At 52.6% G+C, this 14,212-nt stretch overlaps 2 protein-coding genes across 3 annotated transcripts in view; both read right to left on the reverse strand.

Moving 5' to 3' along the window:
• Nucleotides 1-1,257, reverse strand: part of MISP (mitotic spindle positioning) — a 23,288-nt gene extending 22,031 nt beyond the window's left edge. Inside the window, exon 1 of the mRNA XM_027858407.1 lies at nucleotides 1,173-1,257. The gene's annotated coding sequence lies outside the window, so the exon portion shown is untranslated. The remainder of the gene's footprint in view (nucleotides 1-1,172) is intronic.
• Nucleotides 1,258-4,385: 3,128 nt separating this feature from the next.
• PALM (paralemmin) overlaps nucleotides 4,386-14,212 on the reverse strand; it is a 31,028-nt gene continuing 21,201 nt past the window's right edge. The window contains exons 6-9 of one of the 2 annotated variants that reach the window (XM_027858844.1): nucleotides 13,358-13,379; nucleotides 12,603-12,662; nucleotides 10,167-10,298; nucleotides 4,386-8,601 (exon numbers count right to left, since the gene is read on the reverse strand). In XM_027858844.1, the coding sequence (XP_027714645.1) occupies nucleotides 8,069-8,601; nucleotides 10,167-10,298; nucleotides 12,603-12,662; nucleotides 13,358-13,379 (747 nt within the window). In that variant the 3' untranslated portion in view covers nucleotides 4,386-8,068. The remainder of the gene's footprint in view (nucleotides 8,602-10,166; nucleotides 10,299-12,602; nucleotides 12,663-13,357; nucleotides 13,380-14,212) is intronic. The other variant, XM_027858922.1, reaches the window with a different exon arrangement.

Here is a 14,212-nt window from a genome sequence, read left to right on the forward strand (position 1 = left end):
CATGTTCTGCCATTCTGTGTTTTTTGTTCTAGAGTCCTTTCCAGCTCTAATATTTTGTAGCCTATGTTCTAAGCTTCCTCCCAGCTCTGACATTCAGTGTTTTAAGGTCACACTCTCAGTGCTGGTATTTTGTGTTCTAAACATCCTTTCAGCCTAGACATGCAGTATCCCATCACAGCAAATCCCACAGTCTGAAGGGCCCTCAGAGGCCTCCTGGGCCAACCTGTATCCGCATGAGGTTTTCCTCTAGAACCTATCCACTAAACAGACATCCAGGGTCTGTTTGAAGGCCATCGGTGAGGGGGACTCCATGTTTTGAAGCAGCCTGCTGCACTTTGAGATATTTCTCCCTGTTGGGAAGTTTTTCCTCATGTAAAGTGGCTAGGGAGTTTCTGGCCTCAGAGCTCAGACAACTCCATAAAACCCAGGACAGCCTGATGGGGAAGGAGGCAGGGGGGCAGAGGAGAGACATGTAAATCCTGCCCGAATCCATACAAATGCTCAGCCAGAACAGTATGGTACAGTGGATAGAGCCCTGCATTTAGAATCAGATGACCTGGGTTCTAATCCCACATCTGGCACTTACTACCTCTGTGGACAAGCCTCTTCCCCATGCTGGGACTTAATTTCTTCAACTGTAAAATTAAAAGGGTTGGGCTAGACAATGCCTAATATCCTTTTCAGTTTGAAGTCTATGGCCTTGTGAATCACGTACTCCCGCTTCCACGTCCAAAGACAACCCTGTACAAACTGTCCTATTTACACGATGTACCGTCTCCTTCTACACCTTTCCCATACAATCTCACACTCAGAAATGCATTTATGCATATGCCCTCTCCAAATACACCCTTCCCCACACAAACAACACATTTACACTCACAGTCAGAAAAACCTGTTCAGACCCATGCACAGAATTAGGAAGTTTAGAACTGGAAAGGACATTTAGTAATCATCAACTCCAACCCTTCAGGTACACAGAGATGTACGCATACGCACACACTCTCACAGAAACACACAAAGACAATCCACGTACTGCTAGCCATACAAAGACAATCATACGATCTCACCCTCAGAGGCACGCACAGAAACAATCACGCAGACCTCACCCCACCCCTCCATCTCTCCATAGCCCCACTCTGCCAGGGGTCCCCTCCACCCCTCCAGAAACTCACCAGCCCTGAGCTGGGTCCCTCTGCTCCTAAGACACCGCTGGCTCAACTTCCCTGGGCAGAAATGACCAAATGACCGCTCCCAGCTTGTCCCAGCCCCAACCTCCCTCCCTGGGCCCCGCCCTAGTTGCTCAGGTTGCCAGGGAGGGGAGCAGGTGTGGCCTGGGAGTTTGGTTCCCCCGTTCCCTGGCCCTGCCCCACCTCAGGGGCTCCTGAAACAAGGCCCAGGTCCCGCTGGGCAGGAGGAGCCAGAAAGATGATATCTTCCCCCCCTACTTCAGGTGGGCAGAATTCAAGGGCTGGGGCGGGCACAATACCCAATGCCAAGGCTTCCCAGTGGCTGGGGCTCTGTGGGGTCAGCCCTTGGCCCCCCGTAGGCCCCAGGCGATTTTATCCTCTCTCCTGCCGCCAGCCTTGAAGAACAAGGTTTATTCATAGCCTCTCAGGGGCTGAATAATACTTAGAAATTGCTGGGATCATAGATTCTGAGCTGGAAGGAACCTCAGAAATCATGTAGTCCAATGCCCTGATTTTATAGATGAGGAAGTACAGGGCCCAAAGAGAAGGGGATTTACCCAAAAGAACTCTGACCCAAAAGCTCTTGAAAATCCGGGGTCTTTTGAGTCCCAGAATCACAGACCCAGGAGGACCCTCAACAATGGAATCCAACCTAGTTCCCTACATCAGAATTCCCTTGAAACCCCTGACAAATGACCCTGCAACCTCTACTTGAAAACCCCTAGTGATGGGGAACTCACTACCACCTGAGGCACCCATTCCACTTTTGGATGTCTCGAATTCTTTGTAAGCTCTGTCTTACAAGCCTACATATTCCTCTTCTATCCATTTCTCCTGATTTTGTCTGTTGAAGCCAGACAGAACAAGTCTGAGCCTTTCCTGCAAGTGCTTCCTCAGATACTTGAAAAGAGATTGTGTTCTCTCTAGAAAAGAAAAGCCTCTCTACCCATCCAGTGGATCTGCCTCCACTTCTCTGAACCTGATTCCCTCCCTTCCCATTCAAAGCCACCTTCTTTCTCTCTAACCCTCTGTCTGTGACACTCATCTGGATTCCTGCAGGTCCCTCCTGGACCAGCAGAGAGGACAGGAACTCCAGCTGACTTTGGAGACTTCTGGAAGCTAACACTGGGGTGGGGGAAAGAAGACTCAGGGACAGGGAAGTACAATTATTCTTATTTTATAAAGCAGCTCCAAAGAGGAGAAGGGACTGTAGTCACTCAGCAAGGAATCAGCATTGGCAGGCCTTCCCATTTCTAGAGGTCTGGGCATGGGGAGTGTAGGGCTCAGGGAACCCATGTGGCAGAAGGGATAGTGATTTTGTGGCTGCTGGCAGGTGGGGAGGAGGGTGTAGGTGGGGGGGCCATGGGGCTCCTACCTGGATCTTGGTCGTGGTGCAGAGCACCTGCCACGGACGGGGATAGCTCAACATTGAGGGGAAACGGCTTGAGCTAGGTCTAGATCAGGTCAGGGCCAGTGGGCACCCGGGGCCCAGAGGTCAGTCTGGAGGAAGGGGACAAAGAAGAATCCAGGGTCTGTTTTCCACACCTTCTCTCATTGTCTTTTCACAGCATCCTCATGAGGGAAGGGGATGAGAAGTAGATCCCCCCCTTTGCACTCTCCATGACCAACCCTCCCTGAACTGTCCACTCCTTCCCCATTCTGGTTCTTCATATTTAAATGTTTCCGTTGGTTTCTGGTTTGGGGACAGGTACAATTACCCTCATTTCATAGATAAGGAAATTTTAGGTGTTGAGAAGTCACTCTGTAAGTTATAATAAAAATGTGACACTAATAATAATAATAGCTAACATTGACGTAGCACTTACTGTATGCCAGGCATTGTTCTGAGCACTTCACAATTATCACATTGGATCAGGACTCCTGACTCCCATGGCTGGGGGCTCTTTCCTCCATCCAGTATCACCTCCTCTAACACCTTCCATTACCACCAATCCCATGAAACTATGGCTCCTCTATCCTTACATCACGAGTAGCATTTCAATGATCTGGGATTAGAGGAATGGCCAGACAACCTGGGGAGACCCAGAACAAAGGGACCAGATCCCAAGGGGATGCCTAGATTCCCAAAGCAAGAAGGAACCTCATAGGCTAACTGGTCCAGCCCTTTTGCAAACAGGCATCCACCTCACCACCCTGGGCCTGTTTCCTCATCTGGAAAACCAAGGGGATGGACTAGTTGACCTACAAGGTCCTGTACAGCTTTAAATCTATGGCCCTTTAATCCTGCATCTCAGTACAGTTCACTCTTTCCCCACTCGATGCCCTTAGCTCTGCCCCCAGTCCCACTAGATAAGTCTAATCAAGACCCACCTCCTTTGATTCAGCCATCTTCTCTCCCATCACGGCCAGAACACCTCTAAAAGCTGCTGCTTAGGGGGATCCTCAGAAACGTTTTCTGCCAGATTTTCTCCACCAGCCTGGCCCTTGCCTATTTTCTTCCCTATATAACTCCACCGGCACCTTTCCCCTTCAAAACAGGAACTGAGGTGTTCCTCTCCCTATAGCAACCGGGTGAGAGTATATCCTGGGCAGGAAAGCTACAAGGAAGGAGCTGGGGGAAAGGGATGAGGACAGAACCCCATCTGGAACTCAGACACTGCCCATGGATGGGGCAGGGAAGCCCCAGGGAGAAAATGTCCCCCATTTGGAATCTCCAGACAATATTGATGAACTTAGGGAAAGTTATCAAAAAAACCAGGAAAGATCCTATTCCTCCCCCCAACCCCAAAGCCTCCCAGGCCCTTGACTCTTCACCCTGGGCCCCATTCTCAGCCCTTCGAATTAAGGTGAAGGTTTTGCTTTGAACAGGGGAGAAGTGGGGTTGGAATTCATGGCTCAGGTCTAGACTCACCTGTCTTGTGGGGGAGTCTTCCCAGACCGGGCATAAACTGGGGCCATTCTAGGAGCTCCCACTTGGAAAAGTGAGACCCCAAAGTGGCCTGGAGTAAGCCTCCCCGCGGGATCCTGGAAGATGGGAAGTATGGTCTAAGGGGCCCCACGGATCTTACGTCAGCAGCTATAGCCATCTGCCACCTCTTTTTATGACTTAATGACCCAGCTTCGTACGGACACACCCACTAGCATGGGGCCCCAGGCGCCAGCTGCCTAGGGTGCTGCCTCCTCCAGGAAGCTCCTCCAGATTTTAACCCTCCCCAAGAAAGAGATCAGGGAAGCTGGTAGGGGCAAGCTGTTCACACTGTTTATTTGCATCTCCAAAGGGGGAGGGAGGAGAGTTTTGTGGGGTGGTTTTGTCTTTACAAACAGTGAGTGGAACTCATAAGGGCCTTTTCACTGAAAGAGGGCAGAGAGAAGGAAGGACACTTACGGGAGGCACAGACTTGGGGCAGACCTTGGGTAGGGGGAGAATCGGCTGGAATGACAGAACAGGCAAAGGAGGGAGGTGTGAAGGTGCCCACACCTTTCCTCCCTGCTTGGGTCTGTGGGCCTTGAGGGAGTAGCGGAAAGGCATTGTGGGGGTGCTGTACCCCTCCCATACCAGGGGCGAGGGCAGGGACCTGCCTGGCCAGGCTGGCCTGGAGGGAGCCCACCCCCACTGGGCCCCAGGGGTCTGTTTCAAGGTCATGGCCCACGGGTCTCTGGCTCATGGCACTGAGCTGGGGGTGGGAAGAGGTCCTGGGAATTCAAAGCCAACATAGATTCAGGGACAGAAGTGTGCACGCGTGCATGTATGTGTATACATTGTATGTGTGTGAAGAGGGCACCCAAAATCATTACCACAGACAACTTTGGGTTAAAGAGATGGCTCCAGGCAGTTGGGGGTGGGGATATTTCTAGCATATATATCCAGAATTAGGGGGAGGGGTGGCAGCAGTCAGGGAAATGTTAGATCAAAATAAGAGGAAATCATATCTATTTTCATACTGAAAAACTGCCACACAAGTATCCTGGGTACGTACATAATTTCATATTTAATGTTTTGGAGGGAAAAATATCACTAGCATTGAAATCCTTAGGTTACCCCTATTCATACCACATGGGACACCAGTCAGGACTGCCAAAACCAGTGTGGTTAGGGATGGCCTCTAACCTTCCATGACCTACCAGTCCAATAACTCTGTCATAAAAGGAAAGGACAGGCTGGCAGGACTTCATCTCAGTGGGCTCATGCTGGCTCCTGGTGATCACCATTTACTTCCATTTCTAAATACTTCCAAACTCCCTAGAATACAATTTTCCTGGGGACTGACATCTAGCTCAGTAGGCTGTAGCTTTTAGAATTCATAAAACTGGGAACTACTGAACCATGGGGTCATGGGTGTGAAAGAAGTGCTCTTCCTGGTAGTGGCTGACTTGAGCAATCACAGGGGTGGGGAGGGAGTCTTTGTCCCCAAACTCCTTGGTCCACTAAACGAATGACCACAGGCCAGCCAAGATTGGTCTTCATAAACCAAACCCTGATCCAGAAGCAAGCCCAGGGACAGCCGGCCTCAGTTCAGCAAGGACATGAAAGTGGGCCAGCCTACTCCAGAGGGAGGGGCTCACAAAGAGCCCAGCTCCCACAGCTGGGCCTGGGCTGGGGCCCAGAACATCCAGGGTGTGCACTGCCCTTGTCCCTCAAAGTAAGGGCCCAGCTCCAAGACTTTGGGTCTTTCTAGACCTTCCTGGGCTAGAGGCAAGGGCGCATCCTTTTGTTCCCCACCAAAGCAGATAGGAGAAGATGGCACAGGAGAGGGAAAGTGGAGTCTCTCGGCAGCTCCAAACAAATCCCCTCCTACCCCGGGCCTGGCTCAGCCAAAGAGAGAAGCACCAGATGGAGAAGGCCCAGGGGATCAAGGTGGGGAGAGAGCACGATCAGCTAGGAAGAAGCATGCTAGGGGTACCCACAGCAACAGACGACCTTGGGTCTACCTTGGGCGAGGTTGAGTGCCTCTGGTGGGGAAGTCACCCAACCTTTCTGCAACTGCATTCCCCCTCTGTAGAGGAAGGGGTTCCAAGGTCTCTGAGGGCCCCTGCTGTGATTCTGTAGGGGCACCTGCTGCCCACAGGTGGGAAAAAGGTCTTGCCCCTTGCCACCCCATGTCCCAACTGCATCTGGTTCACCCTAATCTGGTCCCGGGAGGCTAGCATTTGAGGGCAAGTTTGGTCCAGACTGACCATCTCCACAACCCAGCCCTAGGAGGCCTAGGTCTTGTCCCCACTTTGGGAAGTGGAACACGGAGGTCTAGACTCACCAGCAGGTTCTAGACCTGGCCTCTGTACCTGAAGAAGGCCTGAGAGTTCAGAGCAGCATCTCCAACAATGTCCCTACATTCTAGAGCAAAAGTTTACCAAGCAGAACTCAAGACAGCAAGGGCTCCGGGAGTCCTTCCGCTGAGGGTGAGGAAAGGAGGCCCAGTTTTCACTGAACCAAACCCCATCATCCATTCAGGGAGTGGACCCAGGGAAGAACTGTCTTCCCCTCCACCCCCATCGCAGATCTGAGGCCTCATCCACACAGTCTCATAAATCCAATTCTGGTTCTCCATCCCAACCTCCCTCTGCTCAGCTGCTTCCGCGCTCACAAGCGCCAGAAAGGAGGAAAGTTCTGCTTTCCCACAGCCCTCCCTGAGTCACCACGAGCAAGCAGGGCCAAATACAACTAGCTCCCAGGGAGAGCTGGGGGACCTGGGGAGGAAACACCCACACTGGGAAGTTCTTAGTCCATTCACAGGCACAGAGCCAGGGAGGTGCAGGATCCCAGCGGGGCTTCGCTCATCACCAGGAGGTTAGGGGACCACCACTCAGATCCAGCTCAACGCTTCAACGACAGCCCTCGCCTCCAAAGGACAAGTGGGAGAACAGGGCCAGAAACTCAACCCACCCATCCATCCTCTTCAAAGACCTACAGCTGGAAGGGGCCTTCAAGGCCATCTTATCCAACACCCTCATTTTACAGATGAGGAAACTGAGGCTGAGAGAAGTGACCTGCCCAAGGTCACAAAGAGATTAAGTAGCAGAGCTGGGCTTTGAACCCGGGCCTTCTGCCTCTGAATCCAGCGCTCACTCCACTGGACCACACTTCAGGACAGAAAAGGAGACTTCGTCGTCGACTCCCTCTTCAGGCTCACGTTCCCCACCCCCCACCCTGCCGGCGTGGGAAGCGGGCACAGGCTGGAGGCAGGGGCTCAGGAGGGCTGACGCTGCTGCTCCATCGGCAAGGTGGGGTTGTGAACCCTTTACCAACCGCACAGTCCTCGTCCTTGTTTAAGAAGGGGGGGAGGGAGGGAAGAGTACATCTGTATGTTTGTAAATGAGTTTTGGGGACTGCGGCTAGGTTGAATATGTGTCGCTTGAATCGATGTCTCTGTCTATCTGAATGTCCGTGTGTCCGTGTGGATGCACTTGTCTGACTGTGTATCTGGAGTGCTTCCGTGTGTGTGTGTGTGTGTGTGTGTGTGTGTGTGTGTGTGTGTATGGGGAGTTGTAGGTCTGGGTAATCTAGTCCTGGGTCCCTGCATACAATATTTCTCAGTGTGACCAAAGATGTGTGTTTCTGTAACAGTGTGCATCACTCTGAGTTGAGTCTGGGTGACCGGGCATCATCAATCTGTGTGTGTCTCAGTGTTTGGTGTATGCACAGGGGTGCAAGTGTGTTTATTTCTGAGTATGGGTGTGTGTGTGTTGTTAGGAGTATGTTAAGGGTTGCAAGAGAAACAGGTATAAGGTTTAATTTTCTGTTTCATAAAGAGATTTTCGTGTCAATAAAATCTGGCATGTGTGTGTGTGAGTGTGTGAGTGTGTGTGTGTGTATATGTGTGTGTGTGTGAAGACGCTGGGCCTTGGCAGTATGGCCAGCATGGGCATGGCACAGAGTGGCTCGAAGGCGGTGTCGGGGCCAGGGGACAACGGGCCCGGGGGCCTCACATTACAGAACAACACCGACAACGTTGTTTCTTCATATCCAGGTCTTTGTCTGCGCTGGCTGTGACATCTACCGGAGGGCTTTGGAGGCCCGGCTTCTCCCCAACCTGGTTCTCTTCCTTGCTGTCTGGGGCAGTGGTGACGACAGTGGCCGATGGTTCCTGGGCGCTTCCGTTGGGCGGGGCCGGGTCCTCGATTACCACCAGCTCAGCCTTGATGGTATCCTGTAAGCCCAGGACTTTCTTGGTCTCGGCCTCGTCCTCCACATTCTGGTAGCCCATGAAGATCATGGTGACTGGCTGCTCCTGGCTTGCCTCAGTGCCCGAGGCCTCTCCCGGCTGTGCCTGTACTCCGGTGATCTCCCGCCGGGGGGTGGATCTGGTCACCTCAGGGGTCCCTCGGGCTTCGGGGGCTGCTGTCACTGTTACCTCGCTCAGCGTCACCTCATCTGCTTTGTGGATCAGCTCGTCTACCTCTGAGGAACTCAACTGGTGGATGCCATTCTCTGTGGTGCCGTCCACTGCATGAACCACTGCAGGAGGAGAGAAGGAAGAAAGGAAGCGGAGAGACAAGATACAAGACTGTGAGACCCAGCAATCTTGGGGAGGAGGGCTGAACAAAGCTGCAGCCAGGGTTTGACCTTGGAGCTGGGAATACTGATTCTGTCCTACGGTAACAGGTAAAGGTGACCCTTGGGGCTCAAGAGGCCTGAACTTGGATCCAGAAGCATTACATCTCTCCCTCTTAATGTAATCAGTAAGGGTCACTGTGTGGAGGTCAAGAGCTTTGACCTCACACTTGAGAGAACTACTTCTCTCCCTCCTATGCTAAGTAGTTGGACCTGGGAGGAACAATGCTCTTCTTTCTGGGGTGGCCAGTAAGGGTGACTCTGGGGAACAGAGTCCATCTGAAGGGTGGAAAAAACTCTAATTTGGATAGCTCTGCTCTTTCCTGCCTCAGGCCCTTGCACAAGGGCCATCCCTCCCCTAGGCCTCAGTTTCCACAACTGTAAAATGAGAGAGTTGAACTCAAGGGTTGCTGCTTTGATCCTGACACCCATCTCCCCTCAACCGTGAACAAGATCCCCCAAAGGAACTGGAAAGCCCCAAAGGCTTTTTGAGAACTTCAGCCTCAGAATTTAAAATCATCCTCACCACAACTCTCTGGCCATGGCCCCTTTTTACAAACAAGGAAGGTACAGAGGAGGCAGGTGACCTCCCCAAAGTCACACAGCCAGTTCAGCAGGGCAGCCAGGGTTGGAATTCCAGCCTCCCTGGCATCTAGCCCCGTGTTCTTTCTCGGCTCGGGGACGGACAGTGTAGAGTTCCTGCAGCATCAGCAGCCTGGGAGCGAGGTCCTGATGGGGGGCCCCCAGCCTGAGCCTCCTCTGAATAGAACCGGGCAGGGCCAAGCCAGGGGGAGGGGTAGCTGCTGCTCTGACCACTGGGTGGCACCATTGTTCCACCCAATCTGGGCACTGGGCTGGCATGGGGTGAGGGTGAGGCCAGGGCACCAGGCGGGAGTGGGTGAAGAGACACTCAGGCTGCCAAGAGGCTGCAGTAGGGTCAGGGAGCCTGCCAGCCCATGGCTGCCATGGAGATGGATCACCTTTCTGTCACTAAGCAACCTGGGTCCAGTTTGGCTGGCTCCGAATCCCCCAGGAACAGTGTCCAGATTATTGGTGGGAGGGCCCTACCATGGAAGTAGGGGGGAAGGAGGAATCCAGAAGCCTCCTTCAAGAGAAGCATCAGAAGGGAGCCCATGGCTGTGTGCCCTTGGCCAAGGTGGTTCCACTCTCTGGGCCTCAGATCCCCCAATGTAAAATAGGAGGTTAATGGATTGTGAGCTCTAAGGTGCCTCCTAGTTCTAATATTCTTTGGTCACTAACACTCCCAGGGCACCAGTGCTCTTCAGCTAGGTGTCCTGGGCTTGGAGACTTCATCCCCAGGCTGTGTATACTGTGAACCAAGACAGGTTATCAGGGGTTGCTGTGAGAAGGACCCCCGGGTGTGGGGGATCCTCAGTCCCCAGAGGGCTGGGTCCTCGCTCCTCCAGGCTGCATCAGGGCCTCATCCCCGAGGGAGGCTGGCGGCCTACCTTTCATCTCGTCCTCATACACCTTCACCCCCTGCAGAAAGGGCTCCTGAGGGGGCAGGGTGGTGCTGGACAGAACCTTCGTCTCCCCAGTCACCCTATCCTTCTCCACGGTTATCTCCACAGAGTACATGGCTGAGACATAAAGGGGGACAGGAATTACCACACGAGCATCCCAGGCCCCAGCCCCGACCTTGGGCCAAGCAGAAGCGAGCAAAGGAGCAAGGCAGGTGGGCAGGTGAGCAAAAGAGAAAGGGCCAAGCAGAGGCAGAAGTGGGATGGCCGCAGAGAGCAACGCTCCGCGGCAGAGGAAGGAGCTAGTAGTCACCGGCCCAGGCTGGAAACCCTGGCTCAGCTGGGTGACCTCAGGCAAATCCCTACCCTCTCTGAGCCTCAGTTTTCCCCAACAAGGGGTCGGGCCTTCAGATGCCCTTCCAGTTGCTGCCCCTTCTTCAACACAGGCCATGCTGCTGACTGGATTTGGAGTCAGAAGACCTGGGTTCGAATCCTAACAGTCCAATTTGTGTGACCTTGGGTCACTTCCCCTTACTGAACCCCAGTTCCTCCATCTGTTACCCTAGATGGTCTTTACATCCCATTCCACCTTTAAATACTAAGATTATATGACATATGGGAGTAATATGAGCCTGGCTTTAGAGTAAGGTAGACGTGGGTCCATGACTGGCCTTAACACCTGCTTCCAGTTACGGCCTCTGAGCCAAGCAGAACAATTCGAAGCCCTTTTCCATATGATGGCCCCTCAAAGACTCCAAGACAGCTATCACTTCTCCAATGCCCACCACTCGTCTTTTCTTCAGGCTAATAATTCCCAACTCCTTCACCCGATCCTCTTCTAACACGTTCCCTTGTCCCCCAATCATCCAGATCACCCTCTTCTGTTTACTAATGTCCTTGCTAACACATCAATCAATCGATCAATCAATCGATATTTATTAAGCATGCACTATATGCCAGGAACTGTACTAAGAGGTAAAAAACAGTCTCTGCCCACAAGGAGCTTACAGTTTAATGAGGTGCTAAGACAAAGTCTTACAGCTAAACCCAGACCTCTTGGTTGTCTGACTAGGGGAGAAGAGAATGGGGCTATCACCCACCATGTTCTGGCCTTCTTGGGGGTCCCACCACACTACTGCTGTACAATGCTGTTCACTGACCCCCTGGAATTCTCCTTGGAATTACTATGCCTAGCCATGCCTCTGCCAATCACTTAGGCAGTTATTTTTTCTTTTAAACACAAGTGTAGGACTTATTATTTATTCTTATTACATCCTATCTTATTATATCTGGTCCACTCTTCTGGCCGATTGAGATCCTTTGTATCCCAAGAGTCATGCACCGATAGTTCATAGCCAGTCTCCACTCCTAAGGCTAACAATGGAGACACTCCCTCTATGGCCCTGTTTTCTCCCCTCTTTCCCAAGGTGACTCTTCTGCTCTGGCCAAGTCAGTTTCCTACATGAAAGGCTCACAGCATAGTTTGGCCTCCAAACTCTTACACTCTTCTCAATTGGGTGCCAACTCTCCTTTCTCAGAACCCAGCCTTAGGACGGATCGCATGCTGTGTTAACAGGAACTCCCCAGCTTGCCCACAAGTGTCTGCTGTCACCCCAGGACCTGGGGTTCAGAAAACTCACTCATCCTGCACCCTGTTGTCTTCAATGTTCCCTCTGCTGGAAGAATGAGCTGGTTCCCCTGAGATCAGGCCACACAGGGCTGGGGCCTGCAGGGGTGAGAGTGTCACAGGCAGGAGGGAAAGCGGCTGATCCAGACAGCTGGAGGCACTCGGGACTCGGAAGCAGTGAGGCAGAGTTGGGTTAGGGCTACCATGCAAGTGAGAGCCCACTCCTCTAAAGGAAGGGAGGGTGGCGTTTGAGGGGCAGCCAAAGCAGACGGGCCAGCCCATGAGGGTGGCAGACAGAGTGTCCCATGTGGAGAGACCCAGGGCCCTGAGCGGAGGGACCTGGGAAGGCCTCGGTCCAGACATTCTGTTGCAGTAGCATGACCTGAGGAGTCCTCTGAGAACTCTGGACCAGGCTTTCAGAGCAAAGTCCTTCCCACTCGGTAGTTACTTCCAGCCCAGATCTGGGCTAGGCCCACAGCCAACTCTCAGCAGTCCCCAGTCCCTACTAACCCCAGATGATGAAAAATCACCAATAATCTAAAACCCCATTCCTTACTCCAGGATTACTGCCACAATGGGATGGTTTCATTCGGGCCATAACAGGCCAGTTAGCGTCTCATCTTCTGCATAGATAATCCACACTCCCAGATAACTGAAAGTTGGCTGAATGTCATGGACAGCGATGGAGCGTGAGACAGGAAGGTGGCTCTAGAGGGCAATAGACCCTTCCCTGGCAGCAGGGGCTGGCCCAAAACCCTCCTAGGGGTACAGAAGGGGGAAAGAGGTTCACCACCCACCTGCCTTCATCATCTCAGTGCCTTCCACCACCTTCATGGGGCTGCTGGTGACTTTCTTCTCTGCTCAGGAAGAGGCAAAATCAGGGGATACGAGTGAGAGACAGAACCTAGCCCTGCTCCAAGAATACATTCCCAAGATGTAAAATCCCATGTCACAAACAGAAACGAGACCCAGACACAAGGAACTTGCTCAGAAAAATAATAACCTAGGGTTTAGAGCTGGGAGAGGCCATAGGAATCATTCTCAATTTTCAGATGGGGCCCAGAGAGGGGAAGGCATTTCCTCAAATTCATACAGATACCAGACTTGGATCAGGTCTCCATACCCCACACCCAGGGCTCTTTCCACTACCTAGGCTGACTCTTTTAGGGACAGAAGCAATGGGGTGTGGAGAGACTGGGGGAGAGAAGAGACCCTGAGTTGCAATGCCCTTTGATGAGGAGGGCATCAGACTCCCATTGGCTTGGGAGTCAAAAGGCCTGAGTTCTAGTACCGGCTCTTTTTCCTTCCCTGGGTCTTTATTTCCCCCTATAAAAAAAGAAGGGGTTAAGGAGGATCTCTGAGCAACCTTTGAGTTTTCACCACTTGCTATTCTGAGCTTCTCCAAGGGAACCGGGCTAGGGCAGCCAGAAAGGGACTCCTCCAGCAGTTTCTCCTGCATCCCCAGTTCTGACCACCAGAGGGCACCACCATCATCCCCCACCTGAATCTTCTCAATGTAACCCTGGCAGTCCCAGGGACCTCAGACACTTACCTCTGGGTGAGGCCACTGGGGTCTGCAAGTGAAAACAGGAAAAAGGTCACTCTGAGGTTCCCATGGCCTGGTCCCCCAGCCTCCCACAGACCTAACCCAGGGCAGGCTGGGTCTTCCCCATTACCCAGACCGCCCCCCCCCCTTCCTCTCCACCTGCCCAGGTCCCCTGGCATCAGCCAGAAAAAGAAAAATTGAAAGGAATCCAGGGGCATGCTGGAGACCCAATTATTAGATTTCCAACATGAGCATTTACAGCTCAGAAATCGGCAAATGCAAGTTTATTATTTTATTGACTGTCGAGATTTAAAGTCATGGAGAAAAGGTTTAAAGTGCAGACTAAAAGTAAAAGTGTGTCCTATGTACATTTTTTTTTAAACTCTTGGAGAACTAGTTGTTAAACATTTACAGTGTACTCCTGCAAGGGGGAGCTGCGGGGGGGGGGGGGGTAGTGACTCTACATAACTTCGGAGAAGCCTCTGTCCCTAACTGAGCTTCTTTCTCCACCTCTAAAATGGAGCCAATCTCCAAAGCCCCTTTGGGTCCCGATGATCCCGGATCCCAGTGGATCAGGCGGAGGAGGGCCCACAAAAAGTGGGCTTAGTCAGGGAGGGTGTTGGGGTAGGGCCAGGCTCCTGGGGACAGGATCCCAAGGGGAAGAGATGGGAGGCCAGGGGAGGAAGGAGAGGGAGGAGCAGAGGGTCCAGGAGATGCTGCCTTTGCTCCAGGAAGGCCAGGTGTGTCCTGGCCCGGCTGACAGGGGTCAATGGAGCCATCTTAGGGAGGAAACTGTCTGGAGGGGCCAACATCCGGCTGCTACTGGGAGGGAGGAGGAAAGGGACACAGGGATGCCAAAGC

This window comes from Vombatus ursinus, unplaced genomic scaffold (genome assembly GCF_900497805.2).
Source record: "Vombatus ursinus unplaced genomic scaffold, bare-nosed wombat genome assembly UNPS02000546.1, whole genome shotgun sequence".
NCBI lineage: Eukaryota > Metazoa > Chordata > Mammalia > Diprotodontia > Vombatidae > Vombatus > Vombatus ursinus.